Here is a 20,360-nt window from a genome sequence, read left to right as displayed (position 1 = left end):
ATTCCGTTCATGAGCCGAGGTTCCATTGGATTTGTTTTCACTCACAGCCTGCCATTTGCGTGGATTGGACCATCCTCACAACTCTCACTCATCTTTATCTCCTATCTAAAGTGCTGGAGTCAGTGCTGATGACTCGGGAGCTGTATCACACACACAGGAACCTGTGGAGCCGACACTGGCAGCACAGGTTATAAATAGGCAGGTGCCGTGGTGCTGACACATAAGGTCAGCTCACAGGCAGTCTGCAGCCTGGGAACAGTCTACGTGGAAAGAGCTCCAGGACCGAGTTCCTAGCTCTTCAGAGGTGATGCTCGGAGTCCAATGCTGGAGGGCGGAGGACTTCTGGACAGTGGGGTAGCTCTGCTGAGTCTTCCCGGTGGAAATTGTAAGCAAGGGACTGACCTGGTAGGAGTAGCTGATTCTTTAAGGAGAAGCTGAGAATGTGAAAATCAGAGTCTCACAGTAGACAACGCAGACCACCAGAAGACCTCTGGCTGGGACAGGACACCAGTGCAGGAAGCAGACCAGAGGGTCCTCTCCTCCCTGAAGCTGCAAGGGGCTGGGTCCACCTGCCCAGCCCCCACCCCTTCTACCTTGTCCTAATTCTCCAGTGCCTGCAAGGCAAATCAAGATTTCCTTGAAATTCTGTAAAAACTGGTTTTATTCTATTCCCCAGTGTAAACACATTCCCATAAGTTGTACAGAAATTTCTAAAACTTTGAGTTTAACCAAAAATCCCCAACCCAAATCCAAACAGAATCTCATCAGAATGAAAAACAATTCCACTACTATATACTAGTGAGGGCATTTCAGCAAATTTGAGCCCACTCACCTTGAGTTTCATTTCACTGAACAGGTTTTCTAATCACTGAGTTGTGAGGAAAGCATTTGGGTCAGCGGCAGGTGGAAATGAACCTTCATCCTCCCCAGCATCAGAGGGAACTCACCGTCCCAGAGGGTTCTGCTTGGAGAATTTTTTACTAAGTAAAAGTTGCTGTTAAGAGAACCCTAATGAACCACTGTCCCCTGTCCACTTTTTCTCTGTGTCACTGGCTCAGGTGGCTCAGGGCAAGGACGCTGGGCACCTGTCCCTTCTAGGTCTCCTTTCCCCACTAGAAGGATGCCATCACCTTGGATTGGGGACTTGCCTTGCTGTGGCAGGATGACCTCATCTTAAACAACCCCATCTGTAATGCCCCTGCCTCATGTAGGGTCCTGTTCTGCGGTACAGGAGGTGAGAGTCTCAGCACCCAGAACCGGGGACAGGGTGGGGGTACAATGCAACTCCTCCCAAGTGCTCTGCCCACTCCTCTCCCCACCCTACCCTCCTTGTACTAAGGCCAGAGAGTGACCAGGCTGTCAGTCGATCAACCACCAACTCCGACACCACCAAGCCACCACCACCACGCTCCTGGAAGGTGGCTTCTCCCTGGGTGTCCCCTGTGCTGGGGACATGGAGGGGAGCAGCTGAGGATGGTGCATCTCACCAAGCAGCAGTGGTTGGAGCGATGCTTGGTGCGGGCTCTCAGCATGGACCACGCCCTTCTTTGCAAAGAGGATTTAAAGATGGTTTGGCCTTGAGGAGAGAGGATTTTCCATGAGCAAATGATCACTTGATTGCTTCCTGAACAGCTCTTAATTTCTCATCTCTTCATCCTCTGATTACACACACACACACACACACACACACACACACACACACACACACGTTTAAATAAGGGTTTCTCCTTCACAGCCTGGTTTTTCTTTCCATCTGCTTGATTCCTGCAGCGAAGTCCTGACCTCATGCTCAGCTGTCCTCTCTCATCCTGTTGCCATGGGGATGATTGTAAGATGTTGCAAATTCCAGCACTGGCTTCAGAGTGCCCTGGAGGAGACAGGAAAATGGGCAGAAAGAAAATGTGCTCTTACCTGATCGCACGTCCATGACTGCTGTCCAGACACAGTAGGCGAGCTGAGGGCACCAGGGGAACCTTAGGGTCCATGCGTGGCAAACAGTGCCCAGCAGGGCTCCGCCGACCTGAGAAAGCAGACATTGGTCTTTCAGAAGGGCGAGCATGGGATGGAAAAATCAAAGAAGGCTTTGTGTGGCACACAGGCAGCAGTGACAGTTGGGTGGCTCTGGAGGTGGCCCCCCTGAGCTGCACCTGGTGTCTTGGGGACACATCCTAACCCACAGCATCAGCCTTGCACAAAGAGGTGAAGAGAGCGAGCCTGACGTGCTTTATGTCTCATGAGAAATCCGCCTGCACTACAGTCACGTGACATGCTGTGAACAGGACAGGGGACTCACTCTGGCCCAGATATCCAGACATCCACACGTCAGATGTGAAATTGCCATTGTTGGCTTTGCTTTTATTCAGGTGATGAGATGCCTGAGCTCCGTTCCTCAGTCTAGCCAGGCATGATGGCCTATGCCAGTAATCTCCGCACTTGGAAGGCTGAGGCAGGTCGATCACTCCGAGTTCAGCCTGGGCTACACAGTGAAACCCTGTCTCAAAAAAAAAGCAAAAAAAGTCAGTCTCTGATTGCATATATACGTATGTGGCTTTTAAAGTAAGATTATCATATTTTGTCTTATAATTCAATTGTTCTCGTTAATATTTTTAGATAAAAATATACACTCTGGAAGAGCGAGAATTCTTATCGGTGTGGGTTGAAAAGCGTGTGAGGTGCCCAGCACACCTGGCTTACTGTCTCTTGTCTGACTTCACAAATCGCCCGCTGTGGGACCCCCACTACACGTAAGCACAAGCCACACGCCCTTTCTGTCACCAGCCTCTCAAGGTCACATGGAGCACCCCCCAGACAGCCACAGCTGCTGCCCCCGACAAAGTGTGAGCTGCTGTTCGGTAATCGAGTGGCTTCCAGAGCTTGCTCTGCACAGCACCCTGCCTGGGGCGATGCAGACACCAGATGGAACCATTACACTCATTCTGCTTCAAGCTGACCTCCTTACCCTCACCTGTGCTCAAGGTCTTCCCCTCAGCTCAAGGTGACATCACTCCAGCTTCTGACACTGGCCAAGCTTATGCTGGCCACCAAGAGGCAGGACCCAGAATGGACTCCAGCTCTGCCAGGCTGTGAGGTCCATGCTCTGGAAGAAGTGATCCTCCTGTGTTGCCCCTCCAACCCTTGGTGAGAAGCTCCTTCTTTACCCACAAAGCCTCACTCCCCGAGGGCAGCTGGGGGAGGGAGTCAGGTCCCATGGAGCTCTCTCCTTCCTCCCAGCAGCCTCTGCTCCTCCCATCTCTTCACCCAAACCAGACTCCTCCGGTCCCCTCACTTTCCTAGGACACCTCTGCCCTCTGCACCCACAGAGGGCTCTGCATCTGCGGATCCAGCCAACCTTGGGTCAAACATACTGGGAGCCTTGTGTCCACACTGACCACACACTTTCATTCATGGGCTTTATTCCCTAAGCAGTGGAGCCAAACAACTATCTAGACAGTGTCTCCCTGCATAAGTAATGCAGACTTGGTTTAAAGGACGCAGGAGGGTGTGTCTGGAAACGCAGAGGCACTTCCTATGAGGGATGTGAGCACCTCCTGACTCTGGTATCTAGGGGGACCCTGTTTCTGATCCCCAGGTGCTGAGGAGTGACTGCCCATCACCTGGGCAGTGATGGCAGCCCTCTGGCTGGCCCTCTTCCTCTGGGGAACCCCGCCGGGCCCCCTGGACTACTTCATGAAAGAGAGATCCCTCTTTTGTGTCACTGTTCCCAAATGCAGACAAGGTAGAGGAGCATCTTTAAAAGGTCCAAAACTTGCTGCAACTAACACCGTGTAATAGACAGTCTAATACCACTAAGGGGGCAGTTGCCAAGGCGAGGCGTTGCGTTTGCACAGATGCCTGAATAACACGCCATGGCGCAGGCCACCGTGATGAAAGATTTTGAGGGAAGAGGAGGGCTTTACAGATTTTCACATCCATATCATTGCTTGCCCACAAGTACAAAGCTCTCAAGAAAAACAATGCCTAAGCTAGATGTTAAGCGCTTCTAAATATTTTCTCTGCACACTCTATGTCCCTCAACATCCCATCCAAATTGAGCTTGAGTGGATAGAGGGATGAATTTTAACTCAGCTCGCTTTGCTTGTGTGCTGAGTCCTGGGCCAGGCATTTTCCCGAGCTGCCGTGCCTCTCCCAGGCTCTCTCCCACTTCTCGGTGCATAGTACAGTGCTGCGCCTTGCTGAGGTGTTCAGGTCTGAAAGTGAAAGCCAGCCCACCCCACAGCCTGCTCTTCCCAGAGCAGGTCTTTACCTGTGGTCCTTGGAGCAAGTGTGTATTTCAGAAAGCGTCAGGGCGCCTTACTGCAGGGTAGAGGAGGACAGTCTTGTGGAGATGGCCTTTAATGCCTCCCTCTGCAGCCCTGAGGGTGTGACCTTGGAGTGGATTCTGGCAGCCTCCATCACAGGCAGCCAGATTCCTCTGACAGGCTCTGGGGGACCAGCACAGACCCCAAGGCAAGGTCACCTAGCAAAGAAGGAAACACAGCCTTGAAGGCTGAGCCCTGACCTCAGCTCCCCTCCCCACACAGGTCCTGCACCTCCGTGGACCAGGTGAGTGAGGACGACCAGATCTACCACGTCACCTGTTGTCAGGTGAATGGCGACAAACCCAAGGACTTCGTGGTGCTCGTGTCTCGGAGGAGGCCTGCCCAGGAGAGGTGCGTGCTGCAGCTCGAGGGCGGGGACAGCGTAGAAATGGAAACTGGATGGGAAAGGAGGGAAGTCAGCTAGGCTGCTCTGGCTTGGAATGATATTCTAGAGGGATCTTCAGCCATCACTGAAGGAACATCACGTACCAAGTGCGGATGAGAACCAAGCACCACCCAAGGATTCGAAAGCAGTTCCTTCTTCTGTTTTGTCTGGATGGAAGCCTATATTTAATAACCTTGAAACAGAAGAGTAAAAAAGAAACAAAGTAATGAAAGACTAATGAACCCTGGAAGCTGGCTTCCCAAAGGCTCCGCAGTTCTAGACCCCTGCCAGGACCCTGCTAGGATGGACTGCCCGCAAGTCCCCCAGGGCTGTGAGCCAGAGGTCCCCTGTTGGCGGTTCTCTCTATACTGCACTCGGGGTGAGCTGTCTAAGGGAGCATGTCCCAAACAACCCTATGAGTGGACGTCAGGTAGCGTCCTCTGTTGTGTTGGAAGGCCTGTGACACAGGCTGAGCGTAACCCTGAGGTGCATCTTGCAGCTTCCAGCAAATCCGTACTGCAGAGCAGTGTCACGAGGATAGGAAAAAGTCACTGTAGCAGCTCTGCTGTAAAGGCTTCTCGCCTCCCTCCTGGTCACTGAAAGATTAAATTGTGGGTCATATTAGTGAGATGAGTATAGTTTGTAAAATTTTGCACCGTGCATTTGCTTACACAGATGTTATTATCACACATTTGTTTCAAAGTCCATGGAACTGCCCAGCCGCCGGGAGAGGGAACAGGGCGGCTCTTTCAGACTGCAGCTTATGGAGTTCTGTATCATTTGGTGGTTCCTTAAAACAGTAGCCGTTGTTTCTGTAATTTAAAAAAGAGAGGACACGAAATTACAGCTCAGGTTGCAGGTCACTGGGAACCTCGAGTTCGGGCTCCTGTTCCAGCTCTGACTTTGGCCATAGAACTTCTGGCCACAGACCCCTCATCTGCAAGATCTAGTTCTTCAGAGCCTCTCCTCGACCCAGATAAATACATGACTGGCTTTGAGGGGCGGGGTGTAGCTCTTGTTCTGGCATGCTACAGGCCCTGGGATCCCCAGCACTAGACACGCAAACCCTGCACTGCAGGACCACAGGCTCGTGCTTCCGGACACCCACTGTCCCTTTGCCACAAGAGCCTGGATGCATGTTCTCGTCTCTCAGGGACACGTACCTGGTGGCAGTGAAGTCAGTGGTTCTGCCCGCCGTGCCACCATCTCCGGGATACACCAGAAGTGAGGTGGCGCTCGCTGGGTTTCTCATCCAGCCCACCGACCACAGTTCCTGCACTGTGAGTTTGATGAAACATGTGCCATTCAGTTTTCCCAGGCAGATATGGGGGTGGCTTTTCCTTCCCCTGGATTTCTGAATTAACTACTGTGCAATATTTTGCATCCACACAACCCTTTGGTCACCTAAGGTTGGTCACCTTTGGTTTCCTAAGGTCACCTTCCAAGATTCACTCCAGAAAGTCCCCAGTAGTTTGGGGCTGCAGACTCCCTGACACCAACAAAACTGAGATACTTGCTCAGAAAAGCTCCAAGCCAATCTGAAGCTAAAATGCTGCTTTGACTTTGAAACAGGTGTCGTACCTTAACCAGATGTCGGCTGGCGTCCTGCCTTACTTTGCTGGAGATCTCGGGGGCTGGTCCAAATCCATCGAAGAAGCAGCCTCCTCCTGCATACGCTTCATAGAGAATGCTGCTGATGGTGCCGTGTGTTAAAGGTCAATTTTCAATTTCCTGGAACTTAATTTCCCACTTTAATTCCAAGTACTCTTGCCCGGTGTTAGAGTCACAGAATGATTGACTTTCAGCCTAAGAAAAATAGTTAAGAAGAGATTGCAAACCAAGCTGCATCTCAATCCAATCGCAGAGATTTAGCTTAGCATTAAAACGGCTTTAAAACTCCATCTTAGAGCAGCCGGGGCTCTGCCTCTTCCAGAGCACGAAAATTGGAAAATTGCCTGGCTGCAAAACTGCGTGTTCTGTAAAGTGGTATGAGTTTAGTTAAAATCATCATAAACATGTTTGGGTTCCAGCGGGGCAACGTGTGCTCTGGCTGAAATTTTCCAAAGTGTAAAATGATGGTTTGCTATACACTGATTAATGCATGACACGGTTCCCTGTACAGCAGGTATCTGTGTGGCAGGGCATCTGACGAGATGTATTACATGTTTTAGGGCTTCAAATTAGGAAGGCATTAAAATATAATAGAACCCAATCAATTTTAGTAATGGGAGCTACTTTACTAGTGTCATTCTGCATATATTCCAGGTGGGCAGCCAATTTAGTATCTAGGGCTATATATACGCATACAAAGTACCTGCAAAATGGGATACTGCAGAGGAAGAGAGTGTTAGTGGGCTCTGTACCCCCAACCCATACATCAGCACATGATCCCCTGGACTTCCACGCTGCCATTTGTCTTTCTGAATATGTCACGGTAGCCCCATCAAAAGGACAGCTTTCAGAAGTTGAAGGAGCTCGCCACTAGAGTTTACACGGTCTCCCAAGGCAGGAGGTGTGGCCCAGAGGCCTGGCAGCGGAGAGCGGCTCAGGGAATGGTGGGCGGGAAGCAAGGTGGTCACTGGAGGAGCCAGAGTGACCAAGTTAGATACGCCATCTGTTAGCGTGCCAACTCTTTTCTCCCCTCTTTGCTTGCCATGTTGGGGATCAAACCCAGGGCCTTGTGCCACACCTTCAGCCCTCATTTCCTGAATCTGCCCGTCCCTGTGCTCCCCACATCTGCCTCCTCCCCTCCCACCCGCCCACACAGCCTGGCCTGGTCATGGTTACTTTCATCTGCCTATGTCAAGAGGTTTTCGTGCATATGAACTTTGGGCTGGACTGCCATTGTATGAATCAATATTTATATACAATAAAAGTAGACACATAAATTATAACGAGTATTCATTACATTCCAGATGCAAAACAAGGTTTCTGAGAATAATTTTTTAAAGTGCAAAACATTTAGACTTTTCCTATAACTAAGTCACATCTAGATGCTGTCTGCCTAGCTATGGTCTTTGAGTTTATGAGCTCTGAACCTTTTCATCTGAACAAGACCAGAGCTCCTGAGGCTGGAGTGGGTGACTTCAGAGGGAGGTCACTCAGCCTGCAGTAGCATGAGGTCCTCGCACGCAGCATACCTACGGCAACGCACAGTGACAAGCTGGACACAGTCTGGTAGTCACAGCATAATGAATGATAGAATCCAGCAGAGGTGGCCTCTGTAATAAAGCCCAGCAGTGTGGTCTGTCCCTCACACTTTACCGCGCTGTGCGCTCCTTTTCCCTTGTGGTGATGAGAGAGGACGGGGCACTTACAGGATGAGATGGAGGAGATGAGCGACACTCCCTCGAATGGTGCAGCATCTGAGGGCCAGTTCAGCTGAGAAGGGATTCACGGAGAGTAGCGCATACCACAGGGTTCTGTGGGCGAAGGGACGGCCTATGTCCCGACTAGAGCAGTACTGTGCAGAATCTCCTCATGCTACTCAGGATGTCACATGATTCAGAACTTATAAACAGTTTATTTCTGGAATTTCACATGTAATATTTTCAGACAGTGGTTAACTGAGATTAAGTGAAACCACAGAAAGCAAAGTCACAGCCAAGGAAGGCTCATGTAACGTAGGCAGAATCTTAGTCGCTTTCACTTTGCCAGGACACAATACCAACACCCATGACTTGAAAAGGAGAGGTTTATTTTGGGTCACAGTTTCTGGAGGGCTCAGTCCATGGTCATCTGGCTCCAAGGCAGGAGGCCTGGCCAAGGGGCCTGGCAGAGGAGAATGCTAGGGCATGGTGGGCAGGAAGCAGGGCCAGTCGAAGGAGGAGCCAGGAGGGAGGTGAACCCATCCAGGTCATGACCCAGCCACCCTCCACTGGGTGGAGCCACCCTGCGTCCTAACCACAAGTCATCTGCAAGTCTCCCTAATCCAGTGCTTTTCAAAAGGCCCAACTTTGAGCTCATGAAGCATTAGGGGGACATCCTGGTTAAACCATAGCATGTACCTTCCTGCTTTTCCCCAGTACAATAGCCATTAGCCACATGTGCTCCTAATTAATAATAAACAAAATTTAAAAATCAGTTTCTAAGCCACACTAGCCCTATGTCACATAGCATCGATTGCACGTGATTAGTGATGGCCGTGGCCACCCTAGGCAGTAGAGGTGCAGAATCTCTGTGTGGTGGGGATTCACTGGACCCTGTTGGTCCAGCCAGTGGAGCCAATACTGTGACTCAGGCAGTTCCTGACATTTTCCATTGTCACCTGTCCTCACATCAAACAACCCGTCCAACCTTCCTAAGACATGTCACTTTATGCTTCTACAGAAAGACACAGGGCTTATCCACCTGGTTCTTGGATCTTGCAGTGGGCTATATTAAAGTGCTCATTTTCAGAATTACTGTCTTTACAGACTTTAAAAGGCCATGAGAGAGGATAAGATGGCAATGGATGATTTTCTATGTAAGGCATTTCAAAAGTAGCTATTGTCTGAAACCAGGACACAGTTAACCAACACTGAGTCCTGAAACTCAACAGGGCTGGAGTTTACATGCAGCAGGAACATCTGGTCAATGGTGAATAGAATAAGTAGCACAGAATATTAGCTTGCTACACAAATATGAAGCAGGTGGAGAAACAGCTGCTGGGCAAGGGCTGCAGGTGGATGTCGATGTTTCCAACAGAGGAATCAGGGCTTCCTTGAGGGTCCTTCCAGCCACAGAGGAGTCAGACAAACCCCCTGAGGGCAGTGTTTGGGGAGCATTCCAGGAAAAGCAGGGAGCAGGGAGACTGCAGCAGAGTGAGAGGTAATTTAAGACAGCTGAGTTAAAGACACACCTACACACACACACACACACACACACATTCTCTGTCTCTGTCTCTGTCTCTGTCTCTGTCTCTCTCTCTTGGTGATGCCCAGGCCTTGGGCAAATGTGAGTTCCTCGAGGATAAGCAGGTTACTTGATTCATGACTGTCAGCCCCTGGAGAGGCACAACACAGAAAACAGAGAACAGAAAACCAGAGCCTTCCTCTGCAGTGTCGAAGCCTCTTTAAGGAATGCTCAAAATGTCCTGATTTTTTACAGCTATGGTTTTCAAGTGCTTCTAACAGTACTGAGAGCTTTTAGTTAAGAAAGGGGCGCATTATGCAGCCGAGTTGTTATCTATATCTACATATTTTATTATCTTTTTTTAATTAAAAAAATGTAGAGGAAAAATGTAAAAATTGTTCAGAAAATTATACTTGAATACCTTTAGGAAAAGAGACATTTTGATTAAAAAAAAAATGAAACAAGCCAGACTGCTTATATACACCATCACACTGTGTCTTAGTTACTTTTTACTCCTCGCTGAGACAAAATACCTGATGACCAAAGTTGGGAAAGGAAAGGTTTATTTCTTACAGTTTTTCTTGGAGGTTTCAGCCTATACTCAGTTGGCTCCAAGGTAGGCTGGCATGGCAGGGCCACAGTTCATGGCGGCTGCAAATAACAAGGCAGAAACCTGCAAGAGAGAGAGGCACCTTCTTCCTGCCATTACATTTCATCCTGGCTCCACCCCTAGGTGGGTATAGCACTCACACCCCCAATCCAAGCTCTAGTCAATGAACCAATCACAAATGCATAATGCAAACACATGAGGCCTGGGGGCCACCGACATACATGGTTTTGTTCATATTTCCTGTGGCATGTTTTAAAAGATGGAAACTGTCGTAGGTGATAGTTTTGAAAGATACGTGTGAAGAAATGTCTAGTGGTTTGGGATGAATTGTCACCATGAGAACTGTAAGTTCATTCATGGTTTCCTTCTCATTTAAGTCCTGGGACGGGAAGCTCACCATGGGCCCGAGTGCGTTCCCCATTCTCCCTGAGGGTGCCAGCTCCTAAAACTTACCCATCTCCTGATTCTGAGCAGCAGGTCCAGACAACCACCTTTGGAAATCAGTGTGATGGCTAACTCAGGGTAGGATGCTGGGGACTGCCTTTTGCCACTGGCTATTTGCTCAAAAAACCCTAAGCCCTGAGTCCCTCAGCTGTGACACAAACCCATTGTGCCTCTAGCAACCACACACACCTGTCCTGTCACTCTTGTGGGTCTGGGGAGGAAAATCCAGTGATGTAAACATGTTTATACTGTGTCCCAGGTGCATCATGAGTAATTCAGTCCTTTGTCTCTCAATCAACAATCTGATGTCTTCTGCCAGCATCCACTACACAGAGACTGGTTTGCTTATTAGCTAATTTAGGCTCTCACACCCTCCAGATGCCCCAGCTCATATTAAAAAGTCACCTAAAGCTAAGATTCATGGATTTCTGTATTCTGATACCTGGAACAATGAAGTGCATATAAAATATAAACAGCTAATGCCATCTTTCACGTCCCATTTTGTTTTTAGGAACACTTAGAAATGAACACTTATATCACTTAACATCTCTTCCCCTCTACATGGTCTCTATCCTTCCTCGGCTTACATTCCACTGCCTACCTCTTCCTGGAAAATACCTGTACCCCTTTCCCCTTCTCTAGCAAAACCCCAGCCAAGGCTGAATGAAGACTTCAGGCTGGAGATTGTGGAATAGGCTCGCTTTAAATTTCTGACCACAAATTTCAGTACCCAGGTGTGAGATGACCCTACCACTTCCCTGGGTGCGCCCTGTTTTTTACCACCCGCTCTGTCCTCTGTCTTCTCGTGTCTCTGGCCTGCCTCAGATCATGAGCTTGAAGAAATACTTCATGGAGGACACACACGCCACTTAGCAGGAGTCTCCTCAGGTTCTCACACTGCATCTTCTCTGATTTTCCCTCATGGTAAAATGAATGAAACATCTCTACCCCGGCCAATAACAGCTTCTCTAACCTTTAGGGTTTCTCTCTTCCATTCTCTCCACTTAGTTATTGGCATCAGGGCTTTCTTTACCTCTCCTTCCTTCTTTTCTACTTTCCTTTCTTTCTCTCTCTCTTACCCTTTTTTCTTCCTTTTGCAGCACTGCAGGTTGAACCCAGGCATTCTCACCGAGCTATGTCCCAGCTTTGTTTTTCTTTTTTGAAAGAAGGTCTCACTAAATTGTCTAGGTTGGGCTCCTACCTCAGGCTCCCAGAGTGCTGAGATTACAGATGTCCAGCTGGTACTGGGCACTATATTTCTTATAATAAAACACAACAATGCGATCCTTTGTCCGATCCTGTTTCCTAAGCCCCGCCCCCTCTGCTCCAGTTGTGTGGAGATGTGGTACCCGCACCCTTCTTCCTTGCCTAATCATGTATCTGTCTCCATCACTCACTGAGGACCTGTCATCAGGGTCACCCGCGTCCTCCCTTTGCTGAACTGACTAGCCTGCTCTTCACCGATTTACTCCCTGACAGCCTTCACAAATGTGACTGGCTCCTTCTTACGACACAGTCTCTCCCTAGCTTCTGTGAGGTCACACAGCTAGATTTCCTCCTACTCACTAGCCCCACTTCACAAGTCTCCTCTTATAAACTCTTCTTCCTCCATCAGCCCTCCCAATTGTAGCTGCCCAAGGCTTTGACCTAGGCCTCTTCTCCTCTGTCTCCATTCCTTGATCAGTTTCCAGAATTTAAAAGCCATTTCATTACCAATAATTCCAGTATCTGTGTCTCTAGTCTGAACCCCCACTAAACTTCAGGCTATTTGCTTGATACTTTCAGTAAGATAACAGTCATCTCAAAGTCCACATTATGGAGCAGACCACTTAATTCTGACACTTTTCCCTCTACAAATCTCCTTCGCTTCAGCAAGTCCTGTCAGCTGTGCATTAAAAATATAATCAGAACCTGATCACTTCAGATATAATCAGAAAAATATAATCAGAACCTCACCTCCACAACCCTAACCCAAAACTTCATTTTCTCTCCCCAAATGCTCACCCATCTTTCTGTTCCTGTTATTACTCTTCTTTTTACTCTGTGCTCAGCCCAGCAGCAGTCTAACACTGTCACATCTCTCCTCAAAACCCATGAGCAATTTTTTGTACATCACAGCGAAAGGCCAGAGTCTCATGAGGGTCTCTAGCTGTGCATGTGCATTAGATTATTGTTGAATAGTCTTTACTCCCTCCACATCACGCTTACGTCCATGAATGGACTCGGGGTTTGACCCTGTTGTGTATCGATGGGATGTTGGCAGATGTGTTGCAACAAAGGCTGGGAAAAGTTATTTTTTGCAAAAGGACTTGGCCTCTTACATCTCAGCCACTATCATGATATAAATTTCAAGCTTGGTGGTTTCAGGAAAAGGGAGAGACAGACAGACAGGCATAGAATAGAGTTGCTTCTTCTGAGCCTAATTTAGATCAGTTCATGACCGTGTTTCTGGGGGTTCATGGTTGCTACTCAGAAGAAACTCACCTCTTGCTCTGTCATATCTGGAGCTTACAAGATGCCTTCCCCATTAACTAGCTGATCTCTTCCTACCAGTATATGCCTCAGTTTTCCTGTCCTTTAATCTCTGTTGTATTTTGGTTCTACTTGGCATGCCCCTTCCTCAGAATAAGTGACCTAGCTATTCCCTTCTTCTGGCTCCCCAGGGTTAGCTCTTTGTGGTCTTTTTTCAAATGTCAGCTTCTGAAAGAAAACTTTCCTAAGCCCCCCACTTAAAATTGAAGGCCCCACCCAACAAGAACTCCAACTCTACCATCTTATTCTTTTTCCTTTTAGTGTGTATCATTATCTAAAATATGTCTTTGTCTATTTTTTGTGTCATTTCCAATGTCAGTTGCATCAGAGCTGAGATTTCTACCTGTTTTGTTCATTGCTATATCCTGGGTACTAATGCATCACCTGGTATTTACTATCAATAATTTTCTCTGAATAAATACACCTCCTCCCCATGTTTCCATCTCAGCACCAAGGTGCAGAACTTTGAAACTCATTTGTATCTTTTCTCTTATAAGAGCAAGACAAGAGAAAGATTTTGTAATATTTTAATTCAGACACTTTCTCGGCTACATACTACTGTTATCTGTAAGTTATACATTCTTTTCATTTTTTTAGCAATATTTATGTCAGCTTAGCTATTTGCATGCCTGTATTTGCTTGCTATTTCTTTTTGCATTTTAGACTTTACATCTTACATGACTTAACTTCTTCCCAAAGTGCAATATTGAGGATTTTTTTAGTAAGGATTTAATGTGGTAAATTCTATGTTGTCTTCCAGTGACTTTATTTTGTTATTTTTAAAACTAATTTTATTGGTACTCTTTTGATACACACAACAATCATATTCATCATAGGGAGTTTGTATCTGCACACGATATGTCTTGATTCTACTTTTCTCCGCATCACCATCCCCTCCCTTCAACTCTTCCTCCCCTCCTTATTTACAAAATCTTTTTTTCCCATTTTTTCTTTCTAGTCTCTGTTTTACTGTTTCCCTTCCTTCCCCTTCCCTTGTTTCTTTCCCATCTGAATATTTTCTTCCTACTTCCCAATATCTATTATCCATTTTGGTCCTTATTTATGCTTTTGGTTTCTCATACAAGACAAAAAATGTGATATTTAAACACGTGTTCAATTTATTTCACTTAAAAGTATGGTCTCAAAGTGAATCCATTTACCTAAAAGTGTCTCGAGTTTATCCTTCTTTATGGAAGAGTACCACCCCAATGTATATTTAAAACCACATTTTCTTCATCTATTCTTCTGTTGATGGGTAGCTGGACTGTCTCCAAGATTTAACTATTGTACTGCTATAAACATGGGTGTTCATCCATCACTGTGATATCATGCTTTTAAATCTTTTAGGAAGATACCAACAAGTGGAATAGCTCAGTCAAACTAGTTTTAGTTTTATGAGGAATCTCCACACTGATTTCCATATTAGCTGCAACAATTTACACTTCCACTAACAGTGGAGAAGGCTTCCTTTTTCCTCACCAGCCTCATCAGCATTTGTTATTGATTGATTTCTTGTAATAGCCATTCTTTCTCACAGGAGGTAGAATCTCCGTGTTGTTTTAATTTACATTTCTCAAATGACGTTGAACATTTTTTCATATATTTATTTGCTGTTTATATTACTTCATTTGAGAAATGTCTTCATTTCAGATACTTATTGGGTCTTTTAATTTGGGGTGGTCTGATTATTTTGAATTTTTTCCCGTCCTGTGAACTGTCTCTTCACTCTGTCGGTGATTTCTTTTCCTGTGCTGTTTTTATTTCACAGTACAGTTTCAATGAGCATAGAATTCCAAATTGAAAATTATTTACTATCCACACTGAAGACTTTACACATTGTCTTCTGGCATTCACTTCATACAAAGCTACTGCATGCAGAATATAAATAAGTGTGCTTCATGCCTTGTTCTGTTTGTATGCTATAGCAAATTATTCTCACACTATCTTTAACGCCTCTAAACTGTATCTCTGTAATCCTTAGCTCTATATATCTTTCTATTTAATGTTCTTGCGACATGTTGTGCTCATTAAAGGAAAATCATCATCAACAATTCTGGAAAATTCTTGATCATTAAAAAATTTCCTCTTCTCTATTTTATTGTAAGTTCATGAAACTTTATTTTCTCCTCAATGTCTGTTAAGTGCTATTCTATATTTCTCTATACTATATTTGAAGTAATTTATTTAGCCTTATCTTCCAGGTCAGATTCTGTTTAATTGATTGTTTTTGACCTAAAGTATAAATTGCAATCACTATATTTTTCAATTCTTCAAGTGTCAGTTGGTTGCTTTTCTAATCTATTTGGTTCTTGCTTTTTACTAGTCTCATGTTCCTTGCTCCAATTTTCAATTTTTAAAATTACTTAAACATATCAAGGACATTGTCTAAATGTTGGTATCCCCTTCACATTCACAGTTGAACTCTCACCCCTTCCCTAGGCGATGGCTTGAGTAAGTCCCTCTGGGAGGAGTCTGGTTTGGAGCAGAGACTCCCTGAATGGCATTAGTGCTCTTAACTCAGGGGCCTGAGCTCTCCATCACCACATGCAGACTCACCAAGAACGTGCTGTTGGTGAGCCTGGACTGCACCCTCCCAGACACTGAGTTTGCCAGACCTTGACCTTGACCTTGACCTTGGGTCGCTCAGGCTCCAGTACTGTAGGAGTAAATCCCTGCTGTACACTAGCCATCCCGCTTGTGATATTTTGTTGTATCTACCCAAATAGAACAAGGCTTGAAGCACACCTGTTTATATTTGTGTGCAGTAGCTTCAAAACCTGAAATATCTGCAGAACCAATTTTACTACCTATTGTTGCTGTTGGCTGTTAGTTTAGCTTTCTCATTTCCTTGAATTTTTTCTATCGTGTTTGATTTTATGAACATTTCAATTCTTTGATCTGCTGCTTAAAACTAAGACTATGCTATCAAATTGTGATATTTCTGATGGCTGCTGGCACAACACTTCCAACTTGGAACAATTTTTAAGTAAAGATCTCAAGTTGTCCCTTTTTGACAGAGAAGCCACAAGAATCACAGTTTCAAGCTCAGGGCAAAGTTTTCCCCTTGCCTCTCAGGGCCAGAAGAGAGGCAGGCACTTTATCTTCCTGTCTTCTTTGAAGCACATTTGCTCTCATTATTTCTGGCACTAAGGGTGGACTCCTTTCATCTCTGCTTTATACAGAGATGTGAAATTGCACTGCCCACGTTAAGTGTTTGTCTTCTGTCTCTGGCGTCCATACGTTCAGGGTTCAGGGAAGACCATCAGCTTCAGTACATATTCTTCAAGAGTTCTTGCATTCACTCAATGTTTGATCTTTACAAACTCTATACACTCCTTATAAACTCATTAATGTGGTTAGAAAGATTAAAAGTAAATCTAGTCCCCGTTTTGGGGTTATTTTTAGAGGTAGCGGGCACCCTTCTGCCTAAACGAAGTTTACATGTGTCTCTCCATCCTCCTCTTCACTTTCCCATCCTAGTCAGACACCACCCTCCCCCACAGCAAGCACTTCCTCATTCCTCTGTGTGCCCTGCATGCCACAGTTTATTCTCCCACTAGCAGCCAGAATGGTCACTTTAAAATATTCGTCCAAGCATTCCCCTTCCTTCTGTAAAACCTCCCAACAAGGAGAAAGAAAGATTTGTGCTTGTGTGTGGCCAGGGTGGGGTGGAGCTTATGGACCTGGAGGCAGAAGGAATAAGTGGGGTCCTGTTTGGGCGATGAGTATGCTCGGAAACTGACGGTGGTGACGAATGCACAGCGCTATGAATGTACAGAGTCACTGGACTCCACACGGTAGTCAGCGACACGGTAATCAAGTGAATTCTGTGACATGAAACTGGTATTTAAAGAACAGCCTTTTTGTCAGGGAGCAACACTTCCAGGCTTGTGAGCTCAGCACCACGGACAGTCTGCTCTTCCAAAACCACCCACACAAGGTGCCACATGCTCTTGTGTAACTCTGGTAATCAACATCAGGCTTGCGACAGTAAGGAGCATTTATTCAAGAGTGAGGCTGGACCTCAGGAAAATCGAGTTTGGTAGGGTTTTAACTTCTGTCACTCCGTCTTGGTCCCACTGAGTCTCAGTGGCTTACAGGCAGCAGTCTTTCATAATAGCTGCTATGAAAACAGCTAAGGGAACCATGCGAGAGGGCAAAGGGTTTTTTGAAGCTCCCCTGAAAAACCATCCCCAGAAAGTCTCCTCTGCGCTTTGTCCTTATTGGACCAAACTCAAAGCTTTCTCAGGGCCACATCCCCAGAGAATTTGGAAAACACAAACAGTAGCAATTTAGCATCACAGCTGCTGGACATCGATACCTGCCCAGGCAAAGAAGCCGCTAGTCAGAGACTTGGAGGGCAAATAAGAACAGGAAATCCCATGCCGCTGGATCAGGAGCCAGGCATAATAAGAAGAAAGTAAAACTCTCCAAATTCCAGAAATGCAACAGTCTCTATCAAAATCTCTACTGCTCACCCCAACTTATTTTTTGCAGAAATTGCAAAAATCCTTATTGTAAGATTTACGTGGAAAAGCACGGGGGCTACAGAATAGGGAAAACAATCTCGAAGGGGAACACATAGGAAAACTCATTTAGTGAGTTCAATACCGACCGCTAAGCTACAGTTATTAAAATGGTGTGGTACTGACACAAGAATATGTGTATATGATATGTGTATAGATCAATAGAGTAGAACTGAAAGTCCAGAAATACATACATACATATATATATATATATATATATATATATATATTCTGTGTATTTCAAAAAGGGGGCCAAGATAATTCAATGGAGGAAAAACCGTCCCAGGACAGCAACTGTCCATGGACAACTGAATATCAACATGCAAACAAATGACGTAGCAGCCCTACCTCACGGCGTACACCAAAAAGAAGCTAAAGTATAGACCTAAATGTAAGCAATAAACTATGAACTCCCAAGAGAACACAGACTGTTCTAAGTGGTGTGACTTTGAGCTCATGAAAGAATTCTTAGTCATAACACAAAAAGCAAACACCAAAAGTAAAAACAGTTCAGTTAACAATTTAATAATTTGCACCTCAAAGGACACTCACAAGAAAATAAAGACAGCCCATAGAACAAAGAAAATATTTGCAAATCTTAGATCAGATAAGGGACTTGTATACAGAAAACAGAAAGAACCCACACAACTCCACAGTAAACAACTCAGCCTTTGAGGTGGGGCTGTGGAGCCCTCTTGAAGGCGGTCAGCCTCCCGGAAGGCCATGGGTTATTGGGTTTCATCTGCAGCTCGTGTGCAGAACACACAGGGACAGGCGAGGATGGTGGCTGGTGGAGGCAGAAGTGGGGAATGGCTTGCTCCGGGTACAGGATTTCTTACTGGGGTGGTGAGAGGCCCACCTTGCTGCCCAGAAATCTCACACACCTTCAGGGGTCTTGCGAACTCTGCCCTCTCCCGCATACTCTCGTTGTGGAGGCAGGGCTGAGTCCTGTCTTGCATATCTCAGGTTAAACACCACCCCTTGGAAGCTCCCCTTGACCGCAATCCAAAGTTGCCACCTGAACACTGGGGTAATCTGCTAATTCCTTTTATATCATTTATTCATTTAATTCACGCATTCAAAAATAACAATGCTTCTTACAAGCCAAGCACTTCTGAGATTACAGGAATGACCAAGGGACAAAATTCCAGCACTCGAGTAATGATATACATTGGTGATGAGGGGACAAATAAATACATGATGTTAGGCAGAGATGTATAAAGCTAAGAAAGAATAACAGGGCTGGTGTGGTGGTGCATGCCTATAATCCCAACACTTGGAGGCTGAGGCAGGAGGATCACTGTGAGTTCGAGGTCAGCCTGGGCTACAAAGTGAGCTCAAGGCCAGCCTGAACTGCATAGGGAGGAGACCCTGTCTCAAAGCCCCTACCCTGCCAAAAGAAATAGGGAATGAGGAGCTATCAGGATGAGGGAAGGAGATGCTGCAATCGGTGATCAAAACTATAATGAATGTTTAAGGTTTTACAAATGTTATTACAGCAAAACACACCGCCATGAATTCCCCTCAGAATCTTTCCCCTGCATTCAGCACTTCTATGCCACTGCTCTGGCCACTTTCTGAGCAGTTCTGCGTGCTTTCCTGCGTGTCTTTACCAGGTGTGACAAAAGTACAGTGAGCACTGCAGCCGAGCGCCCCCCAACAGAAAAGCAGGCTCGTGAGAACATGACGCCCTGACCTCGTCCGCTGGAGCTGGCCAGCTGGACTCTGGCTCTTCCCCAAAGTCCAAATGACCATGAAAAGGGAACATTTTGCATTAGTTCGGGACATCAGGGCAGCCTCAACTGGACAACTAAAGACAGCAGGAAAGAGGGCTCCAGAACTGCTTCAAAAACTGGCAGAACAACAGGGTAAGGGGTCTGAAGCAAGGGGGAGGGCTTGAGGGAATTTGTGGCAACATCTTTTACTGTAACACATTCTGAAAAAGGTTAAATACACACCGCATTTTCCCATCACCCTATTTTCTGTAAGACTACTGGCCGGCTCCTGAGCTGGTCATAAAGCAGACAGCTAGACAGTAGGGACTGGCTGCCCACAGGCTCGGGGACATCAGGAGAGGGGCTCAAGGCTTGGGACACAGCTGTGGTGGAGAAAAGACATAAGCAGGGAGCTTGTCCTTTTCCCTGGGGAAAGCCACACTGCGCTTGAGGTGGCAGTGGAGCACCCAGGGGTGCCTGGTGGACAGGTGAGATGAAGGGGTGACCCTGGCAGACAGGGCTGGATGGAATCAGGAGTCAGTCACAGACATGAAAGGCAAACTGATAAGGAGAGATGTTCATAAACACTGAGGGTGGCGCGCCAGGGAGCCCTCAGGGATTCAACCAGGTACCCCAAGAACACAGTATGACACCCGCGCTGGTCACTGCCAGGGTCTCTACTCCTCTCTTCCTCCCAGTGTCCTGCATGTGACCAGGTCCCATTGACGGCCACAATCCCAGCACCTAAGAGGTCCAGAGACATACTAGGCGCCTTAGGAAGCAATGCTGGCTTTCTCTTCCAGCATTCCCACACTAGAAAACATCCAGCAACCTCTGGCAGCAACAGTTCAAGACACACACTCACTCAGGAGCTCGGACTTCAGCCCGGTACCCTCCGATTAGCCTGTACTTTCCCATGGTCCACTGAGCACCTATAACTTATTTCTGCTGCCTTCACAAGTTCTGATTATTAAATGCAAACAAAGGGCTCCACGG

At 46.5% G+C, this 20,360-nt stretch overlaps 1 protein-coding gene across 2 annotated transcripts in view; it reads left to right on the top strand.

Moving 5' to 3' along the window:
* Nucleotides 1–7,592, top strand: part of Acot12 (acyl-CoA thioesterase 12) — a 40,030-nt gene extending 32,438 nt beyond the window's left edge. For both annotated transcript variants that reach the window (XM_003479473.5, XM_013143643.2), the window contains 4 exons: nt 2,611–2,744; nt 4,542–4,670; nt 5,858–5,984; nt 6,277–7,592. In XM_003479473.5, the coding sequence (XP_003479521.1) occupies nt 2,611–2,744; nt 4,542–4,670; nt 5,858–5,984; nt 6,277–6,417 (531 nt within the window). In that variant the 3' untranslated portion in view covers nt 6,418–7,592. The remainder of the gene's footprint in view (nt 1–2,610; nt 2,745–4,541; nt 4,671–5,857; nt 5,985–6,276) is intronic.
* The last annotated feature ends 12,768 nt before the right edge of the window (nt 7,593–20,360 follow it).

The sequence above is a fragment of the Cavia porcellus genome, unplaced genomic scaffold (genome assembly GCF_034190915.1).
Source record: "Cavia porcellus strain 051 isolate PalLab524CR breed Dunkin Hartley unplaced genomic scaffold, mCavPor4.1 scaffold_2, whole genome shotgun sequence".
Classification (NCBI taxonomy): Eukaryota; Metazoa; Chordata; class Mammalia; order Rodentia; family Caviidae; genus Cavia; species Cavia porcellus.
Note: the sequence above shows the minus strand (reverse complement) of the source record. Positions and strands in the feature narration are given on the sequence as shown.